Source organism: Nicotiana tomentosiformis, chromosome 9 (genome assembly GCF_000390325.3).
Source record: "Nicotiana tomentosiformis chromosome 9, ASM39032v3, whole genome shotgun sequence".
Taxonomy (NCBI): domain Eukaryota; kingdom Viridiplantae; phylum Streptophyta; class Magnoliopsida; order Solanales; family Solanaceae; genus Nicotiana; species Nicotiana tomentosiformis.
Window position 1 is genome coordinate 99,673,074 of NC_090820.1, and position 12,828 is coordinate 99,685,901.

The 12,828-nt window shown below is 39.5% G+C and overlaps 1 protein-coding gene across 1 annotated transcript; it reads right to left on the reverse strand.

Annotated features, from left to right (window-relative positions):
- Window positions 1–1,687: 1,687 nt before the first annotated feature.
- Window positions 1,688–3,242, reverse strand: LOC138899265 (uncharacterized). Its single transcript, XM_070185409.1, has 2 exons — window positions 2,861–3,242; window positions 1,688–2,022 (listed from the first exon to the last, which is right to left on the reverse strand). Exons 1-2 carry the CDS (start codon window positions 3,240–3,242, stop codon window positions 1,688–1,690), a joined length of 717 nt encoding a protein of 238 aa, XP_070041510.1.
- Between the last annotated feature and the right edge of the window lie 9,586 nt (window positions 3,243–12,828).

The following is a 12,828-nucleotide window of genomic DNA, read 5'->3' on the forward strand; positions in this document are numbered from 1 at the left end:
GGAATTTCAAGTCTCTGAAGCAATATGCTCGGTCTCTGATGCTCGTATTTCACCTGCTGACAATTTAAACACTGAGCTACAAACCCTACTATATCTTTCTTCATCCTCCTCCACCAATAGTATTGTCTCAAGTCTTGATACATCTTTGCGGCACTCGGATGAATAGAATATCGCGAATTGTGGGCCTCCTCAAGAATTAACTCTCGTAGTCTTCTACCTTTGGTATACAAATCCGACCCTGCATCCTCAATAATCCATCATCTCTAATAGTAACATCTTTGGCATTATTGTGTAGAACTGTGTCCTTCAGGACAAGAAATTAGGGATCATCATATTGGCGCTTTCTGATGCAGTCATATAAAGAAGATCGAGAAACCACACATGCTAGAATGCAAATGGGCTTCAAAACATCTAATCTCACGAACTGGTTAGCCAAGGCATGGACATCAACAATAAAAGGCCTCTCACCAACATGAATGAATGCAAGGCTACCCATACTCACCACATTTTTACTCAAGGAAACGGCCACCACGTTGGCCTTCCCGGTATGATTCAGAATAGTAATATCATAGTCCTTTAGCAACTCCAACCATCTTCGCTGCCTCAAATTTAGATCCTTCTTTTTGAATAAGTACTGAAGGCTCCGATGATCCTACTTCACACGACACACCATAGAGATAGTGCCTCCAAATCTTTAATGCATGAACAATGGCTGCCAATTCTAAATCATGAACATGGTAATTATTTTCAAGTGGCTTCAACTGGCGCGAAGCATAAGAAATCACTCTACCCTCCTACATCAAGACACACCCAATACCGATCCGAGAAGCATCGTAATACACCGTATAAGAACCTGAAGCTGAAGGCAAAACTAGAACTAGAGTTGTGGTCAAGGCAGTCTTGAGCTTCTGAAAGCTCTCTTCACACTCATTTGACCACCTAAATGGAGTACCTTTCAGGGTCAATTTAGTCATAGGCGCCGCAATAGACGAGAAGCCCTCTACAAAGCAATGATAATAACTAGCCAAGCCGAGAAAACTCTGAATCTCATTAGTTGAAGATGGCCTGGGCCAACTCTGGACTGCCTTTATCTTCTTCGGATCCACCTTAATTCCCTCACTGGACACTATGTGTCCCAAAATTGCCACCGACCTAAGCCAGAATTCACACTTAGAGAATTAGAGAATTTGGCATAAAGTTTCTCCTCCCCCAGCCTCTGTAGTACAATACTCAAATGTTTTGCATGTTCCTCCTGGCTACGTGAGTACACCAGGATATCATCGATAAATACTACGATAAACAAATCAAGATACGACTGGAATACACTATTCATCAAGTGCATAAATGTTGTTGGGGCGTTGGTCAGGACAAAAGGCATCACGAGAAATTCTTAGTGACCATAACGAGTCCTGAATGCTGTCTTTAGAATATCCGAATCCTGAATTTTCAACTGTTGATACCCAGATCTCAAATCAATTTTGGAAAACACCCTCGCTCTTTGAAGCTGGTCAAATAAATCATCAATATGTGGCAAAGGATACTTGTTCTTGATTGTAACTTTGTTCAACTTCTTGTAGTCAATGCGCATCCGCATAGTGCCGTCTTTCGTTTTCACAAATAGAACTGGTGCGCCCCAAGTTGACACACTACGCCTAATAAACCTTTTATCAAGAAGTTCCTGAAGTTGCTATTTCAATTCCTTTAACTCAGCTGGTACCATATGATGCGGAGGAATTGAAATAAGCAGAGTGCCCAGCACAAAATTAATAATATAGTCAATATCCCTATTGGTTGGCATACCCGACAGGTTTGCAGGAAATACATCCGGAAATTCTCGCACTACTGGTACAGAATCAATTGTAGGAGTGCCTATATCAAAATCTCTCACAAAGTCCAAATATGACAAACATCCCTTCTCAACCATTCGTTTGGCCTTTAAGTAAGAAATTACCCTGCTAGGAACAAAATTTGGAGAACCTCTCCACTCATCCTTGGTAACCCTCGCATCGCCAATGTCACGGTCTTAAAGTGACAATCCAGAATAGCATGACATAGAGACAACCAATCCATACCCAAGATCACATCGAAATAAACCATATTAAGCAATAAGAGATCAACTCTAATCTCAAATCCCAAATAGTTACCACACACGAACGATACACATGGTCCACAATAATAGTATCGCCCACCAGCGTAGATACACGAACAGGTGAGACTAAGGACTCTCGGGGCATTTCCAGACAACGAGCAAAATAGGATGATGCGTAAGAATAAATAAAACCAGGCCCGATTAAAGTGGAAGCATCTTTGTGGCACACTGAAACAATACCTATAACGACTGCATCTGAAGCAACGGTCTCTGGCCTAGTAGGAACAACATAAAATTGAGCCTGACTGCCGCCTGATCTGCCTCCCCCTCTAGGGCAACCTCTAGCTGCCTATGCCCCACCCCGTACTAGCTAGGTAGGTGGTGAAATAACTAGTGCAGGAGTCGCAGTCTGACTCCTCTACTTAACTGGACCTCTCGACAGACGGGGATAATATCTCTTCACATGACCCAACTCTCCACACCAAAAGCAACCCCTCTATGAAAATGTCGGTAAGTACTGAGGTGGACCTCGAGAACCAGAATAACAACTAGAAGAACCTGGAATAGATGAACCCTGAACTAATGGTGCACGAGATGAACTCAGAGCTAGAAGTGCACTAAAAGAAGACTTAATCGATCGATCACTGTATGAACTATGGCTAATTGATGTGCCACGATGAGCTGGACGAGCAATCTGAGCGGGCCTATAAGGTCGACCCCTGCTGTGATAGGACCGTCTCCCAGAAAGAACAATACTGGAATTACCCTAACCACGAGACCTCTTATCCTTCCTCTCCTCACACTCCTGAATATGGACCATCTCTAGCCGCCGAGCCCTATCAACCACCTCATCGAATTTAGCACCTCCTACATTTCCCAGGGTCATAACAAAACGGAACTGCTGGTTGAGTCCATTAATTAATCTCCTGATCTTCTCCCTCTCAGTGGGAACCAACCAAACTGCATGATGAGCCAATTTTGAAAACCGCATCTCATACTGAGTCATGGACAAGTCCTCTTGACATAAATGCTCGAACTGCCTACGCAGTTCCTCTCTGAGGGTTTGTGGCACAAACTTCTCCAGGAATAAGACGGAGAACTTATTCCACAAAAGTGGTGCTGCACCAACTTGTCTGCTCCTCTCATTGGGCATCCTCTGAATCAGTTCCTCTGAATGATGGAGGACAGAGTCTCCAAAATCTCTCTACTCTCTTCTTCTCCTCGTCATTCATAATATAACCCACCTGGCCTTAGCAACTGTAACTGGCTGGGCTGGTAGTGCCCACGGTACCTAAATTCCCTGCACCACCTGCTCTAAAGTACGAGTAATAGGGGTGTGAGTACCTCCCCCGGCCTGAGAAGTGGTTGGTGTGGTCTGAGCCGAAACCACTTGAGCAAGGCCAGTGCAAACAGTCAATATCTAGGCTAAAGCCTCTTGAAGGCCTGGAATCATAATAAGCATAGTTGGTGCCTGAGCTGGTCCTACCGGCTCAACTATATCTGGAGCCTACTCCTGCGCTGGAGCAACTGGTGGTTCTACAAGAGCTACTCTAACTATTCTACGAGCTACATCTCGGCCTCTACCACGGACCCGACATCTCGTGGCCCTAACTGGTGGCACTGGTGGCTGGCCATTCGATCTGGTAGTACGTGCCCTCACCATCTGTTAGAGAATAGAATAATAGAATTTTAGTTTTCGGAATCAACAGATTCTCACAATAGAATACAAGAAAGTGAAATCTTCCTAAGGGTTCAGCAAGACTCTACTAAACCTGATCATGACTCGTGAGACCTATGTAACTTAGACTCTGATACCAACTTGTCACGACCCAAAATTCACATGTTGCGATGGCGCCTATCTCAATACTAGGCAAGCTGATAATCTCAATAAAATAATAATCTTTTAAGTTGAAAACATAATATTTAAAGTTAATAGAAAATCCCACAAATACAGATATAAATACACTCCCAAAACTCGATGTCACTGAGCATGTGAGCATCTAAATCATAAAATAGTCTGACTAATAAAACAATGTCTGGAAATATAGAACAGTACAAATAACTGAAGGAAAGAGAGTCAAGGTCTGCGGACGCCAAGCAGCTACCTCGATAGTCTCTAACAGATAAAACTCTAAAATCTAGCAGTCGACGTATCCGCAAGCACTAGGATTTGCACACGAAGTGCAGAGTGTAGTATGAGTGCAACTGGCCCTATATACTCAATAATTAACAAGACTAACCTTTGGGCTGAAAGTAGTGACGAGCTCAACAGGTACAGTCCAATATAGATAGAAAAATTTAGGCATGTTCTCAAGTTCAACAGATAAGCCCAATGCAAGTAAAATAGATCAATTCTGCATGATATGAGAAATATGACATCTCTATATCTATATGCCAAAATACATGTTGTATGTGATGTACGACAATGGAAACCTCATGTACTCACATTCTCATAATACTCAATCACTCAGTCCTGTATATGGCCAATCCAACCCAGGGAAGATCTATCCCTAAATATATATCATTGATAGTCAGTCACTCAGTACTATATAAGGCCAATCCAGCCCAGGGAAGATCGATCCCTCAATATAGATAATTAGATATGATTCATGCCAGGGAAAATCCATCCCAAAAATATAAATGATTCGGGCAAGATCCATGCTCGGGGATAATCCATCCCAAGCACTATAATAGCCAGATCCAGTCATAAATAAATAAAACAAACTGCGGCGTGCAGCCCGATCCCATAAATATCACTCATAATCTCCAGTCTCTCGGCTCACAATGACATGAAAATTAACCCGACATAATGATATGATGTATCGATGAATGACAACAGAGGAAGAGATATGATGTGCAAATAATATATGTGACTGAGTACTAATTGCACAGTTTTCTAAATAATTAATTCAACAGCAACACGACCCTTGTGGGTCCCAAAATATCGGCACGTAGCCTAAACATGATCTTTAATACGAGTCTCAGATCCATTTCTCTAATACATGGAGCATATGTGGATAATGACAGGATTCTTTGATTATGCAATTCCATGAAATTTATTTAAGTCACAATTTCTACGGGCACGCCCACACGCCCATAACCTAGCATGTGTGTCACCTCCAAACAAATCATATAACACGTAATTTAGGTATTTATACCCTCAGAGCCAAGTTTAGAAGTGTTACTTACCTCAAATCGCGAAATTATTTATTCCAATAAGCCTTTGCCTTGCGAATTGGCCTCTGAATGCCTCGTATCTAGTCACAATTAATTCGATACAGTCAATACGAATTACAAAAATCAATTCCATATGAAAATACTAAATTTCTCAATTAAAATATGAAATTCAACTCAAAAGTCCATATTGGGGCCCAAGCCTCAGAAACTCGACAAAAGTTACAAAATATGAACGCCCATTCAACCACGAGTCCAACCATACCAATTTTACCAAATTCCGACATCAACTCGACCTCCAAATCCTCAAATAATATTTTCAAATCCCTAGGCCTAATTTATCAAATTACACCTCAAAAATACGTAATCTAGTTGAAATACTCAACGATAATTCGATATTATTGACTAACAATGATCACAAGTGACTTGCCTTAAGAATCCCCGTGAATTCTCTCTGAAGAATCGCCCAAACCCATGTTTGAAATGTCCAAATATTAGAAAATCTCGGACCTCTCTGCTTTTGTACATTGCCCATTGCTTTTGCACCTACGGCCAAATTCCTCGCTACTGTGAGACCGCTTCTACGGTCAAATCTTCCACACCTGCAGAACTTCCGCTTATGCGACTCGCTTCTGCAATCTCGCAGATGCGGAACTTCCCTCGCATCTGCGACCTCTGCCCACACGGCTCCAGCCCACTTCTGCGATCAACATGTCGCTTCTAAAGTCACGCACCTGCGACTAATTCCATCGCAGGTGTGATTGCACCAGAACTGGAATTTTTTCAGAATTTCTCCAAGTCCAGGTTTTGATCTGTTAACCATCAGAAACTTACCCGAGACCCTCAGGACCTCGACCAAATATACCAAAAAGTACTAAAAAATCATACTAGCGTAGTCGAGACCTCAAATCACATCAAACAATGTTAAAACCACGAATCGCACCCCAATTCCAGCGGAATGAAAACTAACGAATTCCAACTTCTACATTCGATGCCGAAACCTATCAAATCACATCCGATGGAGTTCAAATTTTGCACACAAGTCATAAATGACATAACTGGCCTATGAAAAGTTTCAAAACAGGATTGTGACCCTGATATCAACAAAGTCAACTTCCAAACCTTCCATTACGTAATTTTGCCATTTCAAGACAAAATCAACTACGGACCTTCATATAATTTTTCGGACATACTCCTAAGTCCAAAATCACTATACGGAGCTATTGGAATCATCAAAACTCTATTCTAGTATCATTTACACATAAGTCAACATTCGATCAACCTTTTTAATTAAGTTTTTATCGTTGAGACATAGTGTCTCAATTCATTTCGAAACCTCACCGGACCCGAACCAACTCCCCCGGCAAGTCACATAACAGTTGTAAAGAATAAAATAAGCAGTAAATAGAGGAACGGGGTCGTAATACTCAAAACGACCGGCCGGATCGTTACAAAAGACCCATGATAAATAATTCTTTCTAGAGATGTCAAGAGCCACAAATTCAAGCTTTGATAAATTCAATATAATGAAAAGTGTCATTAAAAACTAGATAAATTAGAAGCAATTTGGGTAATTATGAAACAAGAAAAAATATTAATAATAAGTTATGTAATATGGTATTCATATTTTTATAAACAGAATTCAACAAATTTTTGAATCAATAAAATTAAAAAACAAAAATTATGTGGCAAATTCTTAATTGAATTAAGAGAAAAATAAACAAAAATAGAGGTGAAACCCAGCTGTAATTATGGCAAAGTATTGTTATGGAATGATTTAATATACATATTCTATATTTCTTTTAATATCTTAATAATAATTTTATAATGATCTTACAATCTAAATTTGACTTATGTATGTATTTTTAAAACTTGAATAAAATGCCAATTCTATAATTATTTTAAAACTTGTTGGCAGTATACTCGGAAAAATAACTGCATAGTGTCTTAAACCACAAATTATACGGATGCATCACTTTTATGTGGTTACCATAATAATTAAGTCCATGTAATGGAGCCTAAATAAGCATAGAATTGATTGGTTAAAAATATTTAAAGAATGGTAACATCTAAAGTAACTAGTGTATGTGCATATTAGCAATCAACCTTGGGAAAAAGAAAATTCTCCTAACGTAATAACAATGCTATGACAACTTTAAAAGAAACATACTAGAAAGCAGAGTGGTAGTAGCTAGTGTGTGTCAGATCGGACTTGAGTAAAAGCTAATTCGTGTTGATAACGTACTATGAAATAAAAACAATTTAGTAAAACATGAACACGAAATGGAGATAGAGAGAAGAAAGAGATTTTCTTCTTCAATTGTGTGTATTTATTCATCTATTACAAAGCCTTTATATATGCATGAAAAGTGAAGAATTACTCATACAAAATAGTTGGAGGAATGGCCACTAAAACAGTGGTGGGGGTGGGGGGTAGGGGGTGGGGGGGGGCATAATCACTACACATTAAATGATGGGGCTCAACATGGACATCCATAACTATTATTTTTAACAGTTTCGATCTTGAAAGAGAAATAAAAAGTCAACTCAAAAGTTAACCTTAGGATCGCGTCTCGAAACTCGACCAAAACTACAAAATCTGATCACCCTTTCGATAACGAGTCCAACCATACAATAATTACTCAAATCCGACCTCAAATCTCCTTTCAAATCTCCAAAGTTTAGTGTAATAAGTGTTTATAATTTTTCCCCAAACTTCTAACTTAAATCACTAATTAAATGATAAAAATAACAATGTATTCATGAAATATAATAATATTTGGGTAAAGAACACTTACCCCAATAAATTGCTTGAAACATCTACGAAATATCATCACTAACCGAGCTCCCTAGGTCCAAAAATGATAAATAAAACCAAACCCTCGAATATATGCTGTTGTCCAGGATTTTTCGCATTTGCGGAAAGAGACGCCGCACCTTCGGCCTCGCATTTGCGATAAAAAGCTCACATCTGCGAACCCAGCTTACCAGACCAGGATCCGCATCTGCGGAAATATCAGTCGCACCTGTGATAGCGCAGAAGCGCCAAACGAACTGCAAAAGCGAACCCCTGTGCATTTGCGTTCCCTGAGCCACAGAAGCTTTCGTCGAGGCCTCAACGTCACAGAAGTCATTCAAATCGTGCATAAGCGGAGATGCACCGGCGCTCCAAAATGCGCAGGTGCGAAGCACCAGAGCCAGATCTGCTCAAAAGCATGAAAATGATCTGAAGCTCGTCCGAAACATACTCGGGGCCCTAGGGACCCTGTCCAAATATACCAACAAGTTCCATAACATAACTCGGACTTGCTCGAGACTTCAAATCAAATCAAACAATATCCAAACTACAAACCACACATCGAACCAAACTTGATGAACTTTCGGCGTCTACAGGTCGCACCGAATCATATCAAATCAACCTGTAATTACGTCAACTTTTGCATGCAAGTCCCAAATTACATAACGGAGATAATACAACTTCCTGAATCGAAATCCAAACCCGATATCAACAAATTCAACTCTCGGTCAAACCTCTCAATCTTACAAACCTTCAACTTCCTAATTTTCGTAAACATGCATCAAATCAATCTACGTAACTCTAATCTAAATATCGACGCATGCCTAAGTCAAAAATCACCATACGAAGCTATTGGAATCATCAAACCACAATTCTGGATTTGTCTACACAAAATCAAACTCTGGTTAATTTTATCCAATATTTTGGCTCATTTCGATTAAAAATGCAACTTAGCCCAAACTTTTATTCCCTTCTTAACTAAATTATAGGTAACTCTTAAAACCTACATATAAACACATAATAAACATAAAATAAGAAAAACAAAGATCAAATATTAGGCATTTACAATCGCCCCTCTTTGCTCAAGAACATGAAGAGTTTTCGTGCAAAGATAGTGAATGTCATGACTAATTTTGCTCACATATGACTCTAATGAAAGATTTTTATTTTTGAAAAAGGTGACCAAACCTTGATTCCGAGGTAGTTATGGGAAACTTTGGTAGTTGGGACTACCGGACATTGGAGTTAAGATTGTTGTTGTCGTTGTTTTAATTATTACTGTTACCATTACTTTCTGCTTACATCAAAAGGATGTGGCTTCTATGTGTTACATATGTCTGCAAACTAAAAGTTACAAAATTCCTATATATGTGTCTTCTAGAATCAAATATTGATTCTTGACTTGCTCGCTTCTGTCGACCTTAGACAGGATCTCGATGCTATTTGAAGAAAAGATTATGGCTCATTCTCGATTGCTTGCTTTCTTGATCAGAATCTGAGAGAATGAAACTTGAGAAGCTGGGTTGCTAACATATTATCAAAGCTAACTCCAACTATCTTCTAATCGAAAGACTTCTTTTTCTGATGAGGAACTGAAATTGCAAGCTTTAATAGTCACATGTGTTCTACGGAGAGGTCCTACAAAGCCATCAAAGACGAAAAAAAACAAACAAAATTTTTTCTACCCCAGTTTGTACTATGAAAATTTGATGAGTTATCAAGAGATACATACTATTTAATATATTGAAAGGCAGACAGAGACAATAGTATAAACTAGCTAAGAGAGGATATGCAACCAGGGGGTAGTACCTTGTGTTACTAAAATAAAATAGGATTAGAGGATGGTACCCTATATTACTGAAAGAAAACATAACTAGGGGATAGTACTGTGTCTCATAGAAAAGGAATGTAACCAGGGGTTTGGCGCCCTGTATCACTAGGAAGGAATGTAACCAACGGTTGGCATCCTGTATCACAAAGAATGAATGCAACCAGGGGTTGGCACCCTATATTATTGATAAAGTGTTGAGTCTATCTAGGTGAAAAGGTTCTACCATATGTGCACCATAAGGCTACGTAAAACAACCTGAGCAGAGAGTACTTGTTCTTGGAAATATGAGCTATATCACTTTAGGTAAAAAGGTTCTACCTGAATTAAGCTACGTAAAATAGCCTGAGCGAAGAGTAATTCTACTAGGAAATATGAGCTCGATCCCCCAATACAAAAAGGTTCTACCTGAGTTAAGCTACGTAAAACAGCTTGAGTGAAGAGTGCTTCTACCCGGAAATATGAGCTGGATCTCCCTAGGCGATTAGGTTCTGCCTGAGTTAAGCTGCATAAAACAACATGAGAAAAGAGTACTTCTATCCGAAAATATAAGTTGGATCTCCCTAGGCGAAAAGGTTCTGCCTGAGTGAAGCTACGTAAAATAACCTGAGCAAAGAGTACTTCTACCCGGAAAATGAGCTGGATCCCCCTAGACAAAAAGGTTCTACCTGAGTTAAGCTACGTAAAACAGCCTGAATGAAGAGTACTTCTACCCAGAAATATGAGTTAGATCCCCTAGATGAAATGGTTCTACCAGATTTAAGCTACGTAAAACAGTCTGAGGGAAGAGTACTTCTACCCGGAAAAATGATCTGGATCTACCTAAGCAAAATGGTTCTGCCCGAGCTAAGCTACGAAAATAGGAGGTATGAACAATAGTGATGCATGCTGAAAATGAAAGAAAATGGAGACTTTGAAGAACGTAAATTTGGTGGCATTCATCATTTGAGAATCGCCATTTTGCACCGCTTTTCTCCTGCTTCAAATAAAGAAAAATTGTGAGTTTTCAAAGTGGTGGTCGGTTTGTGTCCTTGATGCCCTGAGTAGTTTGAATTCACATCCATTGCCGTCAAAAAACCAATTTTGTCAGTGTGGTACCAAGGTGCTCGGATACTCTGTATCTCTTTTTGGAGACCTTGGCTTTCCAATGTTTCCCCTAATTATTTCATACCCGAATGTCCATGGTACCTCTAACCCTTGTCCTTATGGCAAGGTAATTTTTCCTTTAAAATCAAATTAAGTTTTCCTGCATCCAGTACCAGTTTGTGTCCGTGGTGCTATCAACATTTCCTATGAATCAAGTCTTGCATAAGCGATCTTTGCGGTTTCTTTGAGACACTTTGTTTGGATTAATAAAAAGAGATCACATATGGAATCATGCATTCATCAATGTCGTATATGCCCCAAATGGTGATCGGTATTACGGGGACACTGTATCCAGTTTTGCAACCATTACTTTGCTTCATTTTTTATGCAAAATTAGACCGAAATAGGCTCAAAGAAATATTATGGGGAAAAATAGAAGAGCAATTGAAAGCAAAAAAGGAATTGCATCTAAACAAAAGGTGTACCTTCCGGGGAGAGGAATAAGAAATTTATCTGGAGGTATGTGCAGACTTCAATGAATCATGACATGCATTTTTAACTAGACACCTGATCTATGTGAGTTGTCTAATTCGCAAAATCCGTCGCAAATGTTCATCTTGAAATTATCTTGGTTGTGCTCATGCCGGAGTATCAAAGACCCTCATTCGGCTAGTACCACCCTTTGCGGGTTTTCACTAACTAGCCTCTCTCAGTTCTCTGCTCATCGTCGCCTTATGGTGCCCATATGGATTTTCACCGATAAGACTCTCATTTCTCTTCTCACTGCGTCCTTACGGTGCCCATACGAGGTTTCACCGATGAGACTCTCTCATTAACTTTCTTTTGATTTTGTTTTTTGCTTCCCTTGACTAAGATACTGCATGCGGTAGGTTGTCCAATAACCTTGGTATGGTGACTTCAACATTCTCAAAGATCGATCAGAAGGTCTTAATGGGAAAAGGCAAAAAGAACCTTGATCTGAATTACAACTTTTGGAACCGTTTTAGTAGAAAGACCTTAAAAATAATAAAATAAACTTCTGCCCTAGTTTTAGAGTATTGGAGATATAGATTGTTTGTCGTGATGGGACCGAACCTAGGGTAAGTCTCCATACGTATCCTTTCGGAATCAAGTCGAACGTAGTTCACTGACTCAGAAGATTTGTTGTTTGATTTTTTTTCTTTTTTCTTTTATCTTTCTTTTTTTTGTTTTTTTATTTTTGTTTTTTACAAGTGCACATGTTCCAAATGGAGGGAAAATAAAGAAGACAAATGCGTCTCAAATTTGTAACAAAAAGGGTGATACCTATTTGGGATAGTGAGCAATGATAACGTTCTTCAACTCGATTTGACAAAATCATGCGTGAAAGTTTCGCAGTGGGTATATATCAAACATAATATCTTTTGACTGCATCTTCATTAACAATCACGTCTGGTACCCGTCCTTCTTCATCTAAAAAGTGCAAGGCCACTTTTTGTAACACTTTCTTGATGATGTAGGGTCCTTGTCAATTCTGGGCGAACTTTCCTTTTACTTCTACCTGGAGCGGTAGAATGCATTTCAAAACGAGCTAGCCTACCTCAAAGTGCCTTGGGCGTACTTTCTTGTTATAAGTGCGTGCCACTATTTGCTGGTATAATTGGCCAAAACACACCGCTGCTAGCCATTTTTCATCAATCATCATTAGCTATTCTAATCGGGTCTTGACCCACTCAGTGTCTTCAATCTCCGATTCCACAATGATTCAAAGAGAGTGAATTTCAACTTCACCCGGTATTATAGCTTCCATTCCATATACAAGCAGATAAGGAGTTGCACCAACAGATGTGCGAATAGTCGTGTGGTATCCCAAAA